A 22381-nucleotide genomic window follows, 5' to 3' on the forward strand; every position below is an offset into this window, starting at 1 on the left:
AGAACTGTCTGTAAATGACAAAAGACTTAAAAATGACCACGGTTAAAGATTTGATGAAAGTCCATAATAATGCAGTTGACAAGAAAATTAGTTATTTCTGAGATATACATTTTAAAGTAATAACTAGGATTATGACTTACAACATTATACCAGAACATATAAGATTTTTAGAAATTTCATGTAATGTCTGAAACGGTTATATTAACATATTTCCATACACATAACCCAATGAAAGTTTAGTATTAGTTGTTTGTTTGTTTGTTTATACTGCAGGTTCTTATTAGTCATCAATTTTATACACATCAGTGTATACATGTCAATCCCAATTGCCCAATTCAGCACACCACCATCCCCACCCCACCGCAGTTTTCCCCCCTTGGTGTCCATATGTCCGTTCTCTACATCTGTGTCTCAACTTCTGCCCTGCAAACCAGCTCATCTGTACCATTTTTCTAGGTTCCACATACATGCGTTAATATACGATATTTGTTTTTCTCTTTCTGACTTACTTCACTCTGTATGACAGTCTCTAGATCCATCCACGTCTCAACAGATGACTCGATTTCGTTCCTTTCTATGGCTGAGTAATATTCCATTGTATATATGAACCACATCTTCTTTATCCATTCGTTTGTCGATGGGCATTTAGGTTGCTTCCATGACCTGGCTATTGTAAATAGTGCTGCAATGAACATTGGGGTGCATGTGTCTTTTTGAATTACGGTTTTCCCTGGGTATATGCCCAGTAGTGGGATGGCTGGGTCATATGGTAATTCTATTTTTAGTTTTTTAAGGAACCTCCATATTGTTCTCCATAGTGGCTTTATCAATTTACATTCCCACCAACTGTGCAAGAGGGTTCCCTTTTCTCCACACCCTCTCCAGCATTTGTTGTTTGTAGATTTTCTGATGATGCCCATTCTAACTGGTGTGAGGTGATACCTCATTGTAGTTTTGATTTGCATTTCTCTAATAATTAGTGATGTTGAGCATCTTTTCATGTGCTTCGTGGCCGTCTGTATGTCTTCTTTGGAGAAATCTCTATTTAGGTCTTCTGCCCATTTTTGGATTGGGGTGTTTGTTTCTTTAATATTGAGCTGAATGAGCTGTTTATATATTTTGGAGATTAATCCTTTGTCCGTTGATTCGTTTGCAAATATTTTCTCCCACTCTGAGGGTTGTCTTTTCGTCTTGTTTATGGTTTCCTTTGCTGGGCAAAAGCTTTGAAGTTTCATTAGGTCCCATTTGTTTATTTTTGTTTTTATTTCCATTACTCTAGGAGGTGGATCAAAAAAGATCTTGCTGTGATTTATGTCAAAGAGTGTTCTTCCTATGTTTTCCTCTAAGAGTTTTATAGTGTCCAGTCTTACATTTAGGTCTCGAATCCATTTTGAGTTTATTTTTGTGTATGGTGTTAGGGAGTGTTCTAATTTCATTCTTTTACATGTAGCTGTCCAGTTTTCCCAGCATCACTTATTGAAGAGACTGTCTTTTCTCCATTGTATATCTTTGCCTCCTTTGTCATAGATTAGTTGACCATAGGTGCATGGGTTTATCTCTGGGCTTTCTATCTTGTTCCATTGATATATGTTTCTGTTTTTGTGCCAGTACCATATTGTCTTGATTACTGTAGCTTTGTAGTATAGTCTGAAGTCAGGGAGTCTGATTCCTCCAGCTCCGTTTTTTTCCCTCAAGACTGCTTTGGCTATTCGGGGTCTTTTGTGTCTCCATACAAATTTTAAGATGATTTGTTCTAGCTCCGTAAAAAATGCCATTGGTAATTTGATACGGATTGCATTGAATCTGTAGATTTCTTTGGGTAGTATAGTCATTTTCACAATGTTGATTCTTCCAATCCAAGAACATGGTATATCTCTCCATCTGTTGGTATCATCGTTAATTTCTTTCATCAGTGTCTTATAGTTTTCTGCATACAGGTCTTTTGTTTCCCTAGGTAGGTTTATTCCTAAGTATTTTATTCTTTTTGTTGCAATGGTAAATGGGAGTGTTTCCATAATTCTCTTTCAGATTTTTCATCATTAGTGTATAGGAATGCAAGAGATTTCTGTGCATTAATTTTGTATCCTGCAACTTTACCATATTCATTAATTAGCTCTAGCAGTTTTCTGGTGGCAGTTTTAGGATTCTCTATGTATAGTATCATGTCATCTGCAAACAGTGACAGTTTTACTTCTTCTTTTCCAATTTGTATTCCTTTTATTTCTTTTTCTTCTCTGATTGCTGTGGCTAGGACTTCCAGAACTATGTTGAATAATAGTGGTGAGAGTGGACATCCTTGTCTCGTTCCTGATCTTAGAGGAAATGCTTTCAGTTTTTCACCGTTGAGAATGATGTTTGCTGTGGGTTTGTCATATATGGCCTTTATTATGTTGAGGTAGGTTCCCTCTATGCCCACTTTCTGGAGAGTTTTTATCATAAATGGGTGTTGAATTTTGTCAAAAGCTTTTTCTGCATCTATTGAGATGATCATATGGTTTTTATTCTTCAATTTGTTAATATGGTGTATCACATTGATTGATTTGCATATACTGAAGAATCCTTGCATCCCTGGGATAAATCCCACTCGATCGTGGTGTATGATCCTTTTAATGTGTTGTTGGATTCTGTTTGCCAGTATTTTGTTGAGGATTTTTGCATCTATATTCATCAGTGATATTGGTCTGTAATTTTCTTTTTTTGTAGTGTCTTTGTCTGTTTTGGTATCAAGGTGATGGTGACCTCATAGAATGAGTTTGAGAGTGTTCCTTCCTCTGCAAATTTTTGGAAGAGTTTGAGAAGGATAGGTGTTAGCTCTTCTCTAAATGTTTGATAGAATTCACCTGTGAAGCCCTCTGGTCCTGGACTTTTGTTTGTTGGAAGATTTTTAATCACAGTTTCAATTTCATTACTTGTGATTGGTCTGTTCATATTTTCTGTTTCTTCCTGGTTCAGTCTTGGAAGGTTATACCTTTGTACGAATTTGTCCATTTCTTCCAGGTTGTCCATTTTATTGGCATAAAGTTGCTTGTAGTAGTCTCTTAGGATACTTTGTATTTCTGCGGTGTCTGTTGTAACTTCTCCTTTTTCATTTCTGATTTTATTGATTTGAGTCCTCTCCCTCTTTTTCTTGATGAGTCTGGCTAATGGCTTATCAATTTTGTTTATCTTCTCAAAGAACCAGCTTTTAGTTTTATTGATCTTTGCTGTTGTTTTCTTTGTTTCTATTTCATTTATTTCCACTCTGATCTTTATGATTTCTTTCCTTCTGCTAACTTTGGGTTTTGTTTGTTCTTCTTTCTCTAGTTTCTTTTGGTGTAAGGTTAGATTGTTTACTTGAGATTTTTCTTGTTTCTTTAGGTAGGCTTGTATAGCTATAAACTTCCCTCTTAGAACTGCTTTTGCTGCATCCCATAGGTTTTGGATCGTCGTGTTTTCATTGTCATTTGTCTCTAGGTACTTTTTGATTTCCTCTTTGATTTCTTTAGTGATCTCTTGGTTATTTAGTAACGTATTGTTTAGCCTCCATGTGTTTGTGTTTTTTATGTTTTTTTCCCTGTAATTCATTTCTAATCTCATAGCGTTGTGGTCAGAAAAGATGCTTGATATGGTTTCAATTTTCTTAAATTTACTGAGGCTTGATTTGTGACCCAAGATGTGATCTATCCTGGAGAACGTTCCGTGCGCACTTGAGAAGAAAGTGTAATCTGCTGTTTTTGGATGGAATGTCCTATAAATATCAATTAAATCTATCTGGTCTATTGTGTCATTTAAAGCTTCTGTTTCCTTAATTATTTTCATTTTGGATGATCTGTCCATTGGTGTAAGTGAGGTGTTAAAGTCCCCCATTATTATTGTGTTACTGTCAATTTCCTTTTTTATAGCTGTTAGCAGTTGCCTTATGTATTGAGGTGCTCCTATGTTGGGTGCATATATATTTATAATTGTTATATCTTCTTCTTGGATTGATCCCTTGATCATTATGTAGTGTCCTTCCTTGTCTCTTGTAACATTCTTTATTTTAAAGTCTATTTTATCTGATATGAGTATTGCTACTCCAGCCTTCTTTTGATGTGCATTTGCATGGAATATCTTTTTCCATCCCCTCACTTTCAGTCTGTATGTGTCCCTAGGTCTGAAGTGGGTCTCTTGTAGACAGCATATATATGGGTCTTGTTTTTGTATCCATTCAGCAAGCCTGTGTCTTTTGGCTGGAGCATTTAATCCATTCTCGTTTAAGGTAATTATCGATATGTGTGTTCCTATGACCATTTTCTTAATTGTTTTGGGTTTGTTTTTGTAGGTCCTTTTCTTCTCTTGTGTTTCCCACTTAGAGAAGTTCCTTTAGCATTTGTTGTAGAGCTGGTTTGGTGGTGCTGAATTCTCTTAGCTTTTGCTTGTCTGTAAAGCTTTTGATTTCGTCATCAAATCTAAATGAGATCCTTGCCGGGTAGAGTAATCTTGGTTGTAGGTTCTTCCCTTTCATCACTTTAAGTATATATGCCACTCCCTTCTGGCTTGTAGAGTTTCTGCTGAGAAATCAGCTGTTAACCTTATGGGAGTTCCCTTGTATGTTATTTGTCGTTTTTCCCTTGCTGCTTTCAATAATTTTTCTTTGTCTTTAATTTTTGCCAATTTGATTACTGTGTGTCTCGGTGTGTTTCTCCTTGGGTTTATCCTGTATGGGACTCTCTGCGCTTCCTGGACTTGGGTGGCTATTTGCTTTCCCATGTTAGGGAAGTTTTCGACTATAATCTCTTCAAATATTTTCTCTGGTCCTTTCTCTCTCTCTTCTCCTTCTGGGACCCCTATAATGCGAATGTTGTTGCGTTTAATGTTGTCCCAGAGGTCTCTTAGGCTGTCTTCGTTTCTTTTCATTCTTTTTTCTTTATTCTGTTCCGCAGCAGTGAATTCCACCATTCTGTCTTCCAAGTCACTTATCTGTTCTTCTGCCTCAGTTATTCTGCTATTGATTCCTTCTAGTGTAGTTTTCATTTCAGTTATTGTATTGGTCATCTCTGTTTGTTCTTTAATTCTTCTAGGTCTTTGTTAATCATTTCTTGCATCTTCTCGATCTTTGCCTCCATTCTTATTCCAAGGTCCTGGATCATCTTCACTATCATTATTCTGAATTCTTTTTCTGGAAGGTTGCCTATCTCCGCTTCATTTAGTTGTTTTTCTGGGGTTTTTTCTTGTTCCTTCATCTGGTATATAGCCCTCTGCCTTTTCATCTTGTCTATCTTTCTGTAAATGCGGTTTTTGTTCCACAGGCTGCAGGATTGTAGTTTTTCTTGCTTCTGCTGTCTGCCCTCTCTCTCTCTGTCTTAATCTCCTCTTCTTATAAGGACGGCAGTCATATTGGAGTAGGGTCCACCTTAACAACCGCATTTTAATTTTTTTTTAATAAATTTATTTATTTATTTATTGGAGGCGTTGGGTTTTCGTTGAGGTGCACGGGCTTCTCATTGCAGTGGCTTCTCTTGTTGCGGAGCGTGAGCTCTAGGTGCGCGGGCTTCAGTAGTTGTGGCACACAGGCTCAGTAGTTGTGGCTCACGGGCTCTAGAGTGCAGGCTCAGTAGTTGTGGCGCATGGGCTTAGTTGCTCTGCGGTATGTGGGATCTTCCCAGACCAGGGCTTGAACCTGAGTCCCCTGCCTTGGCAGGCGGATCCTTAACCACTGCGCCACCAGGGAAGTCCCCATTTTAATTTAATTACCTCTCTGAAGGCTCTGTCTCCAAATGCAGTCACATTTTTAATTATAGTTATTCTATGAATCAAAAGAAATATTGACTACAAAGCTCCTAGCATAGTGCCTGACAGTATAAGCTCAGTAAAGGTTAACTATTAAAAATATTTTAATCCACGGCTGCATAGTCAGAAGACCATCTCTTCTACTTGGATTCTTAGTAGTAGGTTCTTAATGTAGGTCTATATGAGCATCGATAATTAGAAATTTGTCTGCCTCCTACAACTTGACACCCGTAACTATTTCCTGTTTAGTCATAGTTGGTGAAAAGACAAATTGAAAATAGCAAATAATATGCTATAATTTAGATGGCTTTTTCCGTAATGGTAAATGGTTGTCTGTGATGGAACAGCCATAGCTCAAGTCTTTCTGTTACTATTTAAACATTGATTTCAGTAAACTAGACTTTCTGTTTGTTAAGCAGATAGCTAAGATACAATCTGGATGGAATATCTAGTAATAACATTATAATGTATAAATATCATATTGTATGTTATTGCATAGTAATAACAATAGGATTGTGATGGCAGGGGTGGGGGGATTGAAGGGTAGTTTTCTATGAAGATGGAACAAACTGTTCTAGGTCCAGCCAAGCAATTTCATATCTGTAGAGTTAATAAAGATTACCAGGTAAGTTGGGATAAAGGCACATAATTCACAGTGGTCCCTGGATAGCTCAGGAGGCAGGGTCTTCTACAAAGGCTCTATTTAACAGCTTAAGTTTGCTGTCAGCTATGCAGTGTGGGTAACCATTACTAGACCCCAGTCATAGAAGCCTGGGATCTGCTAAACTTAGATCCAGGATGTCATTTTATAAAGCTGGAATGCATGTATCTTCCGTGTTTGAGCAAATATATGGGGCCTCACAACCTCATTTAGCCAGATTTCTGTTTTGTGTAATAGTGACCCATGGTAGTATATTCCATATGTACAAGAAGTTAGGTAGGTACATAGAAGGTATTTTTAAATACCCAAATCAAACTTCTGGAGATGAAGACAACAATGTCTGAGATCAAAAATACATAGGGTTAGATTAACAGCAATTAGACATTACAGAAGAAAAGATTAATGAACTTGAAGGCACAGCAATAAAAACTATCCAAAGAGAATTAGAGAAGAAAAAAATAATTTTTTTAATGAAAAGTGTCACTGAGCTATCGTTGGACATCAAAGAACAATCTCCAGTGGCCTAATATGGTAATTGGAGTCCCTGAAGGGAAGAGAAGAAAGAGGGGGACTGAAAAAGGCTTGAAGAATGAATGGCCAAAATTTTTCCAAACTTGAAGAAAACTATAACCCACAGATTCAGTAAACCCATAGCACAAGAACCATGAAGAAAACTACACCAATGCACATCATAATCAAATTGCTCAAAACCAGTGATTAAAAAAATCCAAAAAGCAGCCAAGGGGGTGAGGGGATGGGAGGTGGGAGGGAATCCGATTTCTCACTGAAAACAACATAAGTGAGAAGACAGTGGAACAACAGCTTTAAAGTACAGAAAGAAAAACTGTCAACATAGAATTCTATGGCAAATGTATCTTCCAAAAGAAAAGGCAAAATAAAGATGTTTTAAGATACACAAAACCTGAAAGAATTCTTCACCAACCAACTTGCACCACAAGAAGTGTTAAAGGAAGTACTTCAAACAGATTAAAAGTGGTACCAGTTGGAAGTCTGGGTCTACACAAAGGAATGAAGATCACCAGAAATGACGCCTACATGGGAACTCCCTGGCAGTCCAGTGGTTAGGGCTCGCTCGGTGCTTTCACTGCTCTGGCCTGGGTTCAGTCCCTGGCCAGGGAACTAAGATCCTGCAAGCTGTGCAGGATGTAGCCAAAAAAAAAAAAAAAAAGAAAAGAAAAAGAAATGTTGACTACAGTGATAAATATAAAAGGGGTTTTTTCCCTTATTATTTAAAACTCCTTAAAAGATAATTGTATAAACAAAAATAATAATATAGTATGGTGTTCATAGCATAACATGTAAAAATAAAATGCATGGTAATAATAGTACAAAGGTTGAGGGGGAATAAATATAAACTGTTATCAGGTTTTAATACTATATATGCAGTACTGCCATATAACTTGAAGGTAGGCTGTGCTGATTAAGATGTATGCTATAAACTGTACAACAGCCACTAAAACAAAAGAGCAGAGACTTCCAGCTAATAAGACAACAGAGGAAATAAAACAGAATCATAAAAAATACTGTGTTAATCCAAAAGAGGACAGGTAAAGGGGAGCAACAACAGAAGAGATAGGACAAACATGATATAGTCTCAGACCTAATCGTAACAATAGTCACATTAAATGAAATTGGCCTAAAAACTCCAGTTAGAAGACAGCAGTTGTCAGATTGAATTAAAAAGCAAGATTCAATTACATGATGCTTACAAAAGCACACTATAGATATAAAGCCAGAAAAAGAATTTAAAGTAAAAGGTTGGGAGAAGATACACCTTATACTCATCAAAAGAAAGCTGGAGTGGCTATATTGATGTCAGACAAAGCAACTTTCAGAGCAAGGAATATTACCACAGACAAAAAACCTTATTTCATAATGATAAAGGGGTCAGTTAAGCAACAAGACATAATAATCCTTAATGTTTGTGCATCTAATAGGAGATTTTCAAAATACATGAAGCAAAAACTGATATAACTTCAAGGAAAAAATAAAACAAATCCACAAATGTAGCCGAAGATTTTAGTACCTCTCTCTCAGTAATCGATAGAACAAAGTAGTCAGAAAATCAGTAAAGATATAGTGGCTTAAACAATATTCTCAACCAGCTTGACCTGGTTGACATTTATAGAACACTCCATTCACCAATGGAATACACATTCTTCTCAAGTGCATGTGGAACATTTACCAAGATAGAATGTATTTTGGGACATTAAAAAAAGTCTCAGTAAATGGATTCAAGGCATACAAAGTATGATCTCTGATCTCTATTAGTCAGCTGGGGCTGCCATAACAAAATACCACAGATTGGGTGTCTTAAACAACAGAAATTTGTTTTCTCAAGTTCTGGAGGCTGGAAATCCAAGGTGAGGGTGCCAGCATGGGTGGGTTCTGGTGAGCATTCTCTTCCTGGCTTGCAGATGGCCCGCTTCTTACTGAGTGCTTACATACATGGTCTTTCTTCAGTGTGTGCATGCTCCAGGAGAGAGAAGGAGAGAGCGCGAGAGCGCGAGAGCGCGAGAGCGCGCACGCAAACTCTCTGCTTTCTCTTCTTAGGATACTAATCCCATCGTGAGGGCCCCTCCCTCAGGACCTCAGCAGAATTACCTCCCAAAGGCCCCATCACCAGATACCATCCATCACATTGAGGGTTAGGGCTTCAACAAATGAACTTTGTGGGGGACACAAACATTCAACTCCTAACAATTGAATTGAGCAGAAAGAGCTCTGGAAAATTCCTAGATGTTTGGAAACAAAAATAACACACTTCCATGTATCAAATAAGAAATCAAGAAGGAAATTAGAAAATACTTTGAATGAAAAGAAAGTGAAAACACAACACACCAAATTTATGGAATGCTGCAAAAGCAATACTTAGAGAACTGTAGCTCCAAATGCCTGGATTAGAATAGAGCAAAAAGTATCAATGACCTAAGCTTTTACCTTTCTTAATAAACTAGAAAAAAGGAGCAGATGAAACCCAATTCAGTAGACAAAAGGAAAGAATAAAGATCAAAGCCAAAGTAAATCAAATAGATTTCCTCTACTGGAGAAAAATCAGTGAAACTAAAAGCTGATTTTTTTAAAGAATCAATAAAATTGGAAACCCTCTAGCCAGACTAATCTGGGGAAAAAAAGAGAAGACACAAACCTAATATCAGGGGTAAGAGAGGTGATATTACTAGAGCCTACAGATATTAAAAGGATAATAAGGGACTACTATAAACAACTTTATGCCAAAAAATTTGACGACTTAGATGAAACGGACAAATTTTTTGAATAGTACAATCTACCAAAGCTCACTCAAGAAGAAATAGATAGGGCTTCCCTGGTGGCACAGTGGTTGAGATTTCACCTGACAATGCAGGGGACACGGGTTCGAGCCCTGGTCCAGAAAGATCCCACATGCCGCGGAGCAACTAAGCCCGTGTGCTATAACTACTGAAGCCCGCGCGCCTAGAGCCCATGCTCCACAACAAGAGAAGCCACTGCAATGAGAAGCCCACACGCCGCAACGAAGAGTAGCCCCCGCTGGCCACAACTAGAGAAAAGCCCGCGCACAGCGATGAAGACCTAATGCAGCCAAAAATAAATTAATTAATTTTTAAAAAAAAAGAAGAAGAAATAGGTAACCCAAATAGCCCTATACTTATTAAAGAAATTGAAAATTGCCAGACTGTTTTCCAAAGTGGCTGCACCAGTTTACATTTCCCACCAGCAACGTGTGATGGTTTCAGTTTTACAGCCTTCCTAACACTTGATTATTATCTGACTTTTTGGTTACAGCCATCCTAGTGGGTACGAAGTGGTACCTCATTGTGGTTTTGATTTGTATTTCCCTGATGACTAGTGTTGTTAAGAACTTCTCACTAAGCTCTGCCCACCAAAGCAGCAGCCAACTCTACCCATCACCAGTCCCTCCCATCAGGAAACTTGCACAAGCCTCTTAGATAGCCTCATCCACCAGAGGGCAGACAGCAGAAGCAAGAAGAACTACAATCCTGCAGCCTGTGGAACAAAAACCACATCTACAGAAAGATAGACAAGATGAAAAGGCAGAGGGCTATGTACCAGATGAAGGAACAAGATAAAACCCCAGAAAAACAACTAAATGAAGTGGAGATTGACAGCCTTCCAGAAAAAATATTCAGAATAATGATAGTGAAGATGATCCAGGACCTTGGAAAAAGAATGGAGGCAAAGATCGAGAAGATGCAAAAAATGTTTAACAAAGATCTAGAAGAATTAAAGAACAAACAAACAGATGAACAACACAATAACTGAAATGAAAAATACACTAGAAGGAATCAATAACAGAATAACTGAGGCAGAAGAACGGATAAGTGACCTGGAAGACAGAATGCTGGAATTCACTGCTGTGGAACAGAATAAAGAAAAAAGAATGAAAAGAAATGAAGGCAGCCTAAGAGACCTCTGGGACAACATTAAATGCAACAACATTCACATTATAGGGGTCCCAGAAGGAGAAGAGGGAAAGGACCCGAGAAAATATTTGAAGAGATTATAGTCGAAAACTTCCCTAACATGGGAAAGCAAATAGCCACCCAAGTCCAGGAAGCGCAGAGAGTCCCATACAGGATAAACCCAAGGAGAAACACACCGAGACACATAGTAATCAAATTGGCAAAAATTAAAGACAAAGAAAAATTACTGAAAGCAGCAAGGGAAAAACAACAAATAACATACAAGGGAACTCCCATAAGGTTAACAGCTGATTTCTCAGCAGAAACTCTACAAGCCAGAAGGGAGTGGCATTATATACTTAAAGTGATGAAAGGGAAGAACCTACAACCAAGATTACTCTACCCGGCAAGGATCTCATTTAGATTTGATGGAGAAATCAAAAGCTTTACAGACAAGCAAAAGCTAAGAGAATTCAGCACCACCAAACCAGCTCTACAACAAATGCTAAAGGAACTTCTCTAAGTGGGAAACACAAGAGAAGAAAAGGACCTACAAAAACAAACCCAAAACAATTAAGAAAATGGTCATAGGAACACACATATCGATAATTACCTTAAACGAGAATGGATTAAATGCTCCAGCCAAAAGACACAGGCTTGCTGAATGGATACAAAAACAAGACCCAGGGCTTCCCTGGTGGCGCAGTGGTTGAGAATCTGCCTGCCAATGCAGGGGACACGGGTTCGAGCCCTGGTCTGGGAAGATCCCACATGCCGCGGAGCAACTAGGCCCGTGAGCCACAATTACTGAGCCTGCGTATCTGGAGCCTGTGCTCCGCAACAGGAGAGGCCGCGACAGTGAGAGGCCCGCGCACCGCGATGAAGAGTGGCCCCCACTTGCCGCAACTGGAGAAAGCCCTCACGCAGAAACGAAGACCCAACACAGCCATAAATAAATAAATAAATAAAAATTTTAAAAAAAAAGTCATAAAAAAAAAAAAAAAAAAACAAGACCCATATATATGCTGTCTACAAGAGACCCACTTCAGACCTAGGGACACATACAGACTGAAAGTGAGGGGATGGAAAAAGATATTCCATGCAAATGCACATCAAAAGAAGGCTGGAGTAGCAATACTCATATCAGATAAAATAGACTTTAAAATAAAGAATGTTACAAGAGACAAGGAAGGACACTACATAATGATCAAGGGATCAATCCAAGAAGAAGATATAACAATTATAAATATATATGCACCCAACATAGGAGCACCTCAATACATAAGGCAACTGCTAACAGCTATAAAAGAGGAAATTGACAGTAACACAATAATAGTGGGGGACTTTAACACCTCACTTACACCAATGGACAGATCATCCAAAATGAAAATAATTAAGGAAACAGAAGCTTTAAATGACACAATAGACCAGATAGATTTAATTGATATTTATAGGACATTCCATCCAAAAACAGCAGATTACACTTTCTTCTCAAGTGTGCACGGAACGTTCTCCAGGATAGATCACATCTTGGGTCACAAATCAGGCCTCAGTAAATTTAAGAAAATTGAAACCATATCAAGCATCTTTTCTGACCACAGTGCTATGAGATTAGAAATCGATTACAGGGGAAAAAATGTAAAAAACACAAACAAATGGAGGTTAAACAATACGTTACTAAATAACCAAGAGATCACTGAAGAAATCAAAGAGGAAATCAAAAAATACCTAGAGACAAATGACAATGAAAACACGACGATCCAAAACCTATGGGATGCAGCAAAAGCAGTTCTAAGAGGGAAGTTTATAGCTATACAAGCCTACCTCAAGAAACAAGAAAAATCTCGAATAAACAATCTAACGTTACACCTAAAGGAACTAGAGAAAGAAGAACAAGCAAAACCCAAAGTTAGCAGAAGGAAAGAAATCATAAAGATCAGAGCAGAAATAAATGAAATAGAAACAAAGAAAACAATAGCAAAGATCAATAAAACTAAAAGCTGGTTCTTTGAGAAGATAAACAAAATTGATAAACCATTAGGCAGACTCATCAAGAAAAAGAGGGAGAGGACTCAAATCAATAAAATTAGAAATGAAAAAGGAGCAGTTACAACAGACACCACAGAAATACAAAGCATCCTAAGAGACTACTACAAGCAACTCTGTGCCAATAAAATGGACAACCTGGAAGAAATGGACAAATTCTTAGAAAGGGATAACCTTCCAAGACTGCACCAGGAAGAAATAGAAAATATGAACAGACCAATCACAAGTAATGAAATTGAAACTGTGATTAAAAATCTTCCAACAAACAAAAGTCCAGGACCAGGTGGCTTCGCAGGTGAATTCTATCAAACATTTAGAGAAGAGCTAACACCCATCCTTCTCAAACTCTTCCAAAAAATTGCAGAGGAAGGAACACTCCCAAACTCATTCTGTGAGGCTACCATCACCCTGACACCAAAACCAGACAAAGATACTACAAAAAGAGAAAATTACAGACCAATATCACTGATGAATATAGATGCAAAAATCCTCAACAAAATACTAGCAAACAGAATCCAACAACACATTAAAAGGATCATACACCACGATCAAGTGGGATTTATCCCAGGGATGCAAGGATTCTTCAATATACGCAAATCAATCAATGTGATACACCATATTAACAAATTGAAGAATAAAAACCATATGATCATCTCAATAGATGCAGAAAAAGCTTTTGACAAAATTCAACACCCATTTATGATAAAAACTCTCCAGAAAGTGGGCATAGAGGGAACCTACCTCAACATAATAAAGGCCATATATGACAAACCCACAGCAAACATCATTCTCAATGGTGAAAAACTGAAAGCATTTCCTCTAAGATCAGGAACGAGACAAGGATGTCCACTCTCACCACTATTATTCAACATGGTTCTGGAAGTCCTAGCCACAGCAATCAGAGAAGAAAAAGAAATAAAAGGAATACAAATTGGAAAAGAAGAAGTAAAACTGTCACTGTTTGCAGATGACATGATACTATACATAGAGAATCCTAAAGATGCCATCAGAAAACTACTAGAGCTGATCAGTGAATTTGGTAAAGTTTCAGGATACAAAATTAATGCACAGAAATCTCTTGCATTCCTATACACTAATGATGAAAAATCTGAAAGAGGAATTAAGGAAACACTCCCATTTACCATTGCAACAAAAAGAATAAAATACCTAGGAATAAGCCTACCTAGGGAGACAAAAGACCTGTATGCAGAAAACTATAAGACACTGATGAAAGAAATGAAAGATTATACCAACAGATGTAGAGAAATACCATGTTCTTGGATTGGAAGAATCAATATTGTGAAAATGAGTATACTACCCCAAGCAATCTACAGATTCAATGCAATCCCTATCAAATTACCAATGTCATTTTTTACAGAACTAGAACAAAAAATCTTCAAATTTGTATGGAGACACAAAAGACCCCGAATAGCCAAAGCAGTCTTGAGGGAGAAAATGGAGCTGGAGGAATCAGACTCCCTGACTTCAGACTATACTACAAAGCTACAGTAATCAAGACAATATGGTACTGGCACAAAAACAGAAATGTAGATCAATGGAACAGGATAGAAAGCCCAGAGATAAACCCATGCACCTATGGTCAACTAATCTATGACAAAGGAGGCAAGGCTATACAATGGAGAAAAGACAGTCTCTTCAATAAGTGGTGCTGGGAAAACTGGACAGCTACATGTAAAAGAATGAAATTAGAACACTCCCTAACACCATACACAAAAATAAACTCAAAATGGATTCGAGACCTAAATGTAAGACTGGACACTATAAAACTCTTAGAGGAAAACATAGGAAGAACACTCACTCTTTGACATAAATCACAGCAAGATGTTTTTTGATCCACCTCCTAGAGTAATGGAAATAAAAACAAAAATAAACAAATGGGACCTAATGAAACTTCAAAGCTTTTGCAAAGCAAAGGAAACTACAAACAAGACGAAAAGACAACCCTTAGAATGGGAAAAAATATTTGCAAACGAATCAACGGATAAAGGATTAATCTCCAAAATATATAAACAGCTCATGCAGCTCAATATTAAAGAAACAGGGCTTCCCTGGTGGCGCAGTGGTTGAGAATCTGCCTGCTAATGCAGGAGACACGGGTTCGAGCCCTGGTCTGGGAAGATCCCACATGCCACGGAGCGGCTGGGACCGTGAGCCACAGCTGCTGAGCCTGCGCGTCTGGAGCCTGTGCCCCGCAACGGGAGGGGCCGCGATAGTGAAAGGCCCGCGCACCGCGATGAAGAGCGGTCCCCGCACCGCGATGAAGAGTGGCCCCCACTTGCCGCAACTAGAGAAAGCCCTCGCACGAACCGAAGACCCAGCACAGCCAAAAATAAATAAATTAATTAATTAAATAAATAAAAAAAAAAAAAAGAAAAGAAACAAACACCCCAATCCAAAAATGGGCAGAAGACCTAAATAGACATTTTTCCAAAGAGGACATACAGCTGGCCAAGAAGCACATGAAAAGCTGCTCAACATCACTAATTATTAGAGAAATGCAAATCAAAACTACAATGAGGTATCCCCTCACACCAGTTAGAATGGGCATCATCAGAAAATTTACAAACAGCCAATGCTGGAGAGGGTGTGGAGAAAAGGGAACCCTCTTGCACTGTTGGTGGGAATGTAAATTGATACAGCCAGTATGGAGAACAGTATGGAAGTTCCTTTAAAAACTGAAAATAAAAAAAAAAATAAAAATAAAAAAACTAAAAATAGAATTACCATATGACCCAGCAATCCCACTACTGGACATATACCCAGAGGAAACCATAATTCAAAGAGACACATGCACCCCAATGTTCATTGCTGTGCTATTTACAATAGCCAGGTCATGGAAGCAACCTAAATGCCCATCGACAGACGAATGGATAAAGAAGATGTGGTACATATATACAATGGAATATTACTCAGCCATAAAAAGGAACGAAATTGGGTCATTTGTAGAGACATGGATGAATCTAGATACTGTCATACAGAGTAAAGTAAGTCAGAAAGAGAAAAACAAATATCGTATATTAACGCATATATGTGGAACCTAGAAAAATGGTACAGATGAATTGGTTTGCAGGGCAGAAATAGAGACGTAGATGTAGAGAACAAACGTATGGACACCAAGGGGGGAAAGCAGCAGGGGGTGGGGGTGGGGGTGTGCTGAATTGGGAGATTGGGATTGACATGTATACACTGATGTGTGTAAAATGGATGACTAATAAGAACCTGCTGTATAAGAAAATAAATAAAATTCAAAAAAAAGAAAGGAAAAGCAAGATGCAGAAAAGTGTGAATAATATGACCCTGTTTTTGTAAAACTAACAGCAATAAAAATATTTCATGTACATGTATATATGTGTAAAAAACAACAAAAAAAGAACTTTTCATGTGCTCATTGGCCATTTGCTTATCTTCTTTGGAGAAATATTTATTCAGAGTCTGCCCACTTTTTAGTTGGGTTGTCTTTTTATTATTGAATTGGAGGAGTTCTTTCTATATTCTAAATATAAGGCCCTTATCAGATACACAATAGCATGTATTTTCTCCCATCCTTTGGGGTTGTGTTTTCATTTTTTTCAAAGTGTTCTTTGCAGCACACAAGGTTGTTTTTTTTTTTTTTTTAATTATTTATTTATTTATTTTTGGCTGTGTTGGGTCTTCGTTTCTGTGCGAGAGCTTTCTCTAGTTGGCGGCAACCGGGGGCCACTCTTCATCGCGGTGCGCGGGCCTCTCACTATCGCGGCCTCTCTTGTTGCGGAGCACAGGCTCCAGATGCGCAGGCTCAGTAGTTGTGGCTCACGGGCCTAGTTGCTCCGCAGCATGTGGGATCTTCCCAGACCAGGGCTCGAACCCGTGTCCCCTGCATTAGCAGGCAGACTTTCAACCACTGCGCCACCAGGGAAACCCCAAGGTTTTAATTTTGATGAAGTTCAATTTATCAAATTTTCACTTGTGTGTTTGATGTCATATGTAAGAATCCACTGCCAAATCCAAGGTCACAAAGATTTTGTCTAAAGTTTTATAGTTTTAGCTCTCCAATTATTTAAATTTAAATTAATTAAAACGAAATAAAATGTAGAATTCAGTTCCTCAGTTGTGCGCCCACATTTCAAGTGTTCACGTGGTTAATATCTACCAAATAGGTTGGTGCAGGTACAGAACATTTCCACCATCACAGGAAGTTTGGACGCACAAATACTTTAAAGGAACGCAGTAGTAGAAAATGAGCTAAGGACTTGAACAGTTAGTTCACAAAAAGAGAAATGGGCAAGCTCAGGTACATAAAATTGTTTAATAGTTAAAGAATTCTAAATTAGGACAGACACAGCATTTTTAGTCCCCCAGATTGACTGTGTCTACTTCCTTCAGGTCTTGACTCAGAAATCACACCAGTGTGGCCTTCCCTTGCCTACCCTGTTTAAAATTTCAGATCTACCCTCTCCATTTCCTGCCTTTTCTCCTTAGCTCTTACCATTAGCATACCCTGTATTTAACTTATTTTTCTTGTTTATTGTCAGTCTCCCCCCTCTTCGAATGTAAAATCCATGAGAGCCTATTTTACTCACTATTTATTGTCTCTCCAATACCTTGAATATTCCCAGATATAGCAAAAACTCAAATCCATGTTGTTGAATGAGAGGTGGCAAGGTGTAGAGAAACAAGTGCTCTTATACACTGTTCTCAGAGAGTGAATTGGTCCACCCTTTTTGGAAGCAATTGTGTGGTATGTAAAAGTCTCAAAATTGTGCTTGCCTTTTGACCCAATATTTCTCCTTCTAGGTATTTAGCATAAGGAAGTAATTAAAGAGGTGCACAGAGATACGGCTGGAATATTCAGCCACAATGGAATGCTTTTACCTGCAGTCAGGAAAACTCTTGAACTGACACTGTAAGGAATGTAGATTGTTTTTTTAAATGTGGCATCAAGAAGTGTTTTGCAGAGCTGTTCAAAAGAGATCTTCCTTTCTTTCCTAATGCTTTAGCATTTAAAAGTATGTCTCATTACTGACTTTTCTGGTCTGCTTCTTAAGTAAAACTAAAACTTACCTATACAATTTTTTTCCACAGGTCCCTTAATATGGACTTTGAAAATCAAGATAAGGAGAAAGACAGTAACAGTTCTTCTGGGTCTTTCAATGGCAATGGCACCAATAATAGTAAGGCATTTTATGACAATTAGCTTTCTACGTGTAGTTGTCTTAATTTGATTCTTTCTATAACCCCAGTAGATAATTTACTGGGTTCAAGGATTATGTCTGGTATAATAATAAAATTAAATCTGTATGGTATAATTTGTTAAAGTCCTTTGTTCTGAACCTGAACTGTGGATTTCTTGTGTACTGCTTTTAATTCATGCCTAAAAGCTTGCTGCCGAGATTCTTTATTTTCTTTTTTTAAATAAATTTATTTATTTTACTTTATTTATTTATTGTTTTTGGCTGCATTTTGTCTTCGTTGCTGTGTGCGGGCTTTCTCTAGTTGTGGCAAGCGGGGGCTACTCTTTGTTGCAGAGCGTGGGCTCTAGGCACGCGGGCTTCAGTAGTTGTGGCTCACGGGCTCTAGAGCACAGGCTCAGTAGTTGTGGCACACGGGCTTAGGTGCTCCGCAGCATGTGGGATCTTCCCAGACCAGGGCTTGAACCTGTGTCCCCTGCATTGGCAGGTGGATTCCCAACCACTGCGCCACCAGGGAAGCTCTCTTTATTTTCTTAAAGACGAGCAGGATAGATGTGTATCTGCCTGCTTATAACTTCATTTAAATCCTTTGATGAGGTTGATAATTTTGTAGGTGTTGATCATAAATTCATTTAGTGATCCTTAAAGATAGCTACTTGAAGTACTTGTAAAACTATTGTATCTTTTCTGATACTTAAGATTTTAAAGAATATTTGCTTTGAAAAAACAGAAGTGTGCTATATGGCAAGTATTCAGCAGCATTATTCATCATAGCCAAAAAGTAGAAGCAACTCAAAGATCAATAAACTAGTTAATGGATAAACAAAATATGGTATGTCCATACAATGGAATACTGTTCAGCATTAAAAAAAATTAATTACTGAAATATGCTCCAACATAGATGAACCTCAAAACACTGTTAAGGGCTTCTCTGGTGGCGCAGTGGTTAAGAATTGCCCGCGCACCGCAGCTAGAGAAAGCCTGCACACAGCAGCGAAGACCCAACGCAACCAAAAATAAAATTAATTAATTTTTTAAAAAATTGTTAAGTAAAAAAAACCAGATAGAAAAACTACATATTGTGTGAGTCCATTTATATGAAATTTCCAAAAGGCAACTGTATAGAGACAGAAAACAGATTCATGGTTGCCTGGGGCAAGGGATTGGAAGGAGAATTAACAGTAAGCTGGCATGAGGGATCTTCTTGAGGTGATGAAGATACTCTAAAACTAGATTATAGTGATGGTTTCACACTTGGTAAACTTACAAAAAAAAAGTATTGAATTACACACTTAAGCTGGGTAAATTTTATGGTATGTAAATTGTACTAGAAAATTGGTAATGCTTATTATAGAAAGAGAACTGAATTGGAAGTAAGGAGACTTGATTTGATAATACTAAGAGATTGATACTGGGTACCTACCATGCACTTGGCATTTATTAGATATTTTGAAAGATGCGAAAGTACAAGAGCTGGTACTCAAGCCGTCACGTAGGCAGTGTGGCCAAAATACTTCCCAAGGTGTTAATAAAGTGCTAAGACAGAGCAAATACCACTTTCCACACTATACCTAGAGCAAGTACTTTTTCTCATGGACCCTTACCATAGCCTCAGAATCCTTCTGAACAAGCATCTACTATCAATACATCAGAGTAAGCACCAGAGGGAAGTCATTTTGACATCCATGTACAAGGAGAATAAAGAGAAAGGCAAGCCAAGGTGAGCAACAGTGGGTCAAGTTAGTAAGGGACTCTCCTGGAGAAAGTGAATTTGACATGAAACAGTGAACTTGGATTGCTGGAGAAGAAGTTCCTCCAGGTGGGAAGAGCATATAATACAGGCACAGAGGAGGAGAATAAGCGTGACTTGCAGGACAAATCAAAGTCACCGCCTAATAGGGAGGAAAGACTGGAGATCTAATATAAAGTTTAATAGAATATTGATGGAGGATCTTAGAAACTAAATTGAAAAGAGATCACTTAATATCTATTTCATTTTCTCTAGTTATTATAATACCCCATCAACTAAATTATACTTGCCCAATTTTCACTGAGTTAAATGTGTTTCATTGTCCCCAGCAATGTAAAGTGGACAGGACAAATACAGTAAGTAGAATCATTTAAATAAAATGAGCCTTTTCTTAAACTTATGACACAGATCCTTATATTAAGTAAAATACCATACCAGTAACTTCACAGGAACCAGGTAAAACCCAGTGTCAGTATCCAACTTTAGGGTTAAATTTTTACATAGCAGCTTACCTTCTATCAATAGTTTAAACCAAATCACTTCACACACTTGAAACTCCTTTAAATTCCTGTGTTATATAGCATATATACAAATGATGTACTTAAAACAGATTACAAATCTGTTGTGCATTGCATCACATAAACCTAAAAGAAATCAATAGTATGTATCTAAGTACCATTTTATCCTCAAATAAATAAATGGTTAAGTCAGTCCATGCAGTGGAAAGAATTTACCTGGTAACATCAGTTTTGTATTTCTCATTGTTAATCAGCATCTAAAGAGTAGTTGGTGGTTGTTTAATGGTAATTTCCTTAAATCTACCTCCTGTGTTGTGCTAAAATTATTCTCAACAAAAGTATTTCTTCAGTGCCTAATCTGGGCCATGGATACCAAAAAGGATAAGCATAGACCAGGACAGGATGCAGTCCACTTCCACATAATCAGGAAAAACTTAATGAAAGAAATGGCCATTGCAGAGAAGGCCAGTACTTGATTATGGAATATGGTATCATTCCAGTTTGAAGGGGTGGCATGGAAAACGGGATGCAGTCATCAAAAATCAAAGAAATAATAATAGCCAGAAAAATGAACAGAAACATGAGATGGTGTAGGTGCTGAGGAGATTGAAATGCTTAACAATGAAGATTAACAATGAAGAAGAATTGCGGGGAGTTCTAAGAAAAGGAGGGTATGACTTTAGTGTTAAGATTTTGCCAAGTGTTATGAACTAATTAATGAAAGAGAAAGAGTAGATGGAGGTTTTCTAAAAGTTGCAGTTGCCTACTCCCAAAATACGAATCAAGGAATTTGTGAAAAAGACATGAAAATTAGTGAACTACAGCTACGTATAACAGCATGGATGTTTCTAACAATGTTGAATGAAATAAGCCAGACACAAAAAAATACATACTACATAATTCAATGTATATAGTAAGTTCAGAAAACAGGCAAAATAAATATTAGTATTTTAGGATGCATGCTTGGTAGAAAACATAAAGCAAATAAAAAGTACCGTAAAAGCCAGGATATAATAGTAGTTACCTTTGGGGGAAAGAGAAAGAGCAGTGATTGTGAGGGACACAAGAAAGACTTTTGGCCTTGGCAAGGTGCTGTTTCTTGACCTGGGTGGTATTAGCCATGTGATGATTCACTGAACTCTACATCTTTGTTTCATGTACTTTTCTGTAGTGTGTTATGTTTTACAGTAAAAACAGTTAGGAAGTGGAGGGGAGGGAGTTCCTTCCAGGTCCTCTCTGATTTTCCCCAACCTTGTCCTAACTCCTGTCTTATCCCTGAATCTGCCCCAGGAAACCTATATAGAAATTTCCCCCTTCTGGCACACCAGTCCTTCATCTAATTAGCATTAAGAGGGTTTAAAAAAAAAAAAAAAACCCAACCCCCCCCACCTCCAATTATCTGATATCTTGAAGTTCTTTACTAGGCTTCCCCTATAATTTATTTGAACTGTGAAGATTGATGGAGATGTACGGTTAGAATTCTCTTCATTAATAGAGAAACACATCTTAACCTCCCCACCTAGACTGCAAACCCCATAAGCTCTGGAAATGAGTTTTTAAAAAAAATCCCTTGCTTCTCTCATGGAGGTGCAAAATCAGTAACTTTCATCAACAGTTATCAGTACTACATTGGTGTATTGCTCTGCAACCTGTTCACTAAATACAAAAAATAATGTCTCTGTACATAATTTTTAATTCCATCATCATGCCTATTTCTTAACGTTGATTTTGCCTTTAAAGATAATGCCACTGCAGTTGAGCAAGTGGGCCCAATTATGGCTGCTCTGTTTTGCTTTTGCTCTGTTTTGTTTTGTCACTGGAGTTTGGCTAAAATTTCTAATTAATTAGCTCCTTCCCCTTCAGGACCATTATTTCCAGACCTTTAAGAAGTGCAGTATTAAAGTTGTGTACATTATTTTTGGTAACATATTGTCAGCAACTAAAGGAGCTTCACTTGCCCTGTGACATTGCTGTTTGATAAACTCTCTTGGGCAGTCCTTCTATAAAACTAATGGAAATAATGTCTA

General features: G+C 37.8%; 1 protein-coding gene across 1 annotated transcript in view; it reads left to right on the plus strand.

Moving 5' to 3' along the window:
- Positions 1-22381, plus strand: part of SPPL3 (signal peptide peptidase like 3) — a 128295-nt gene that overhangs the window by 87517 nt on the left and 18397 nt on the right. The window contains exon 3 of the mRNA XM_007183964.3: positions 17980-18068. Coding sequence (XP_007184026.1) covers positions 17980-18068 — 89 coding nt within the window. The remainder of the gene's footprint in view (positions 1-17979; positions 18069-22381) is intronic.

Source organism: Balaenoptera acutorostrata, chromosome 13, assembly GCF_949987535.1.
Source record: "Balaenoptera acutorostrata chromosome 13, mBalAcu1.1, whole genome shotgun sequence".
NCBI lineage: Eukaryota > Metazoa > Chordata > Mammalia > Artiodactyla > Balaenopteridae > Balaenoptera > Balaenoptera acutorostrata.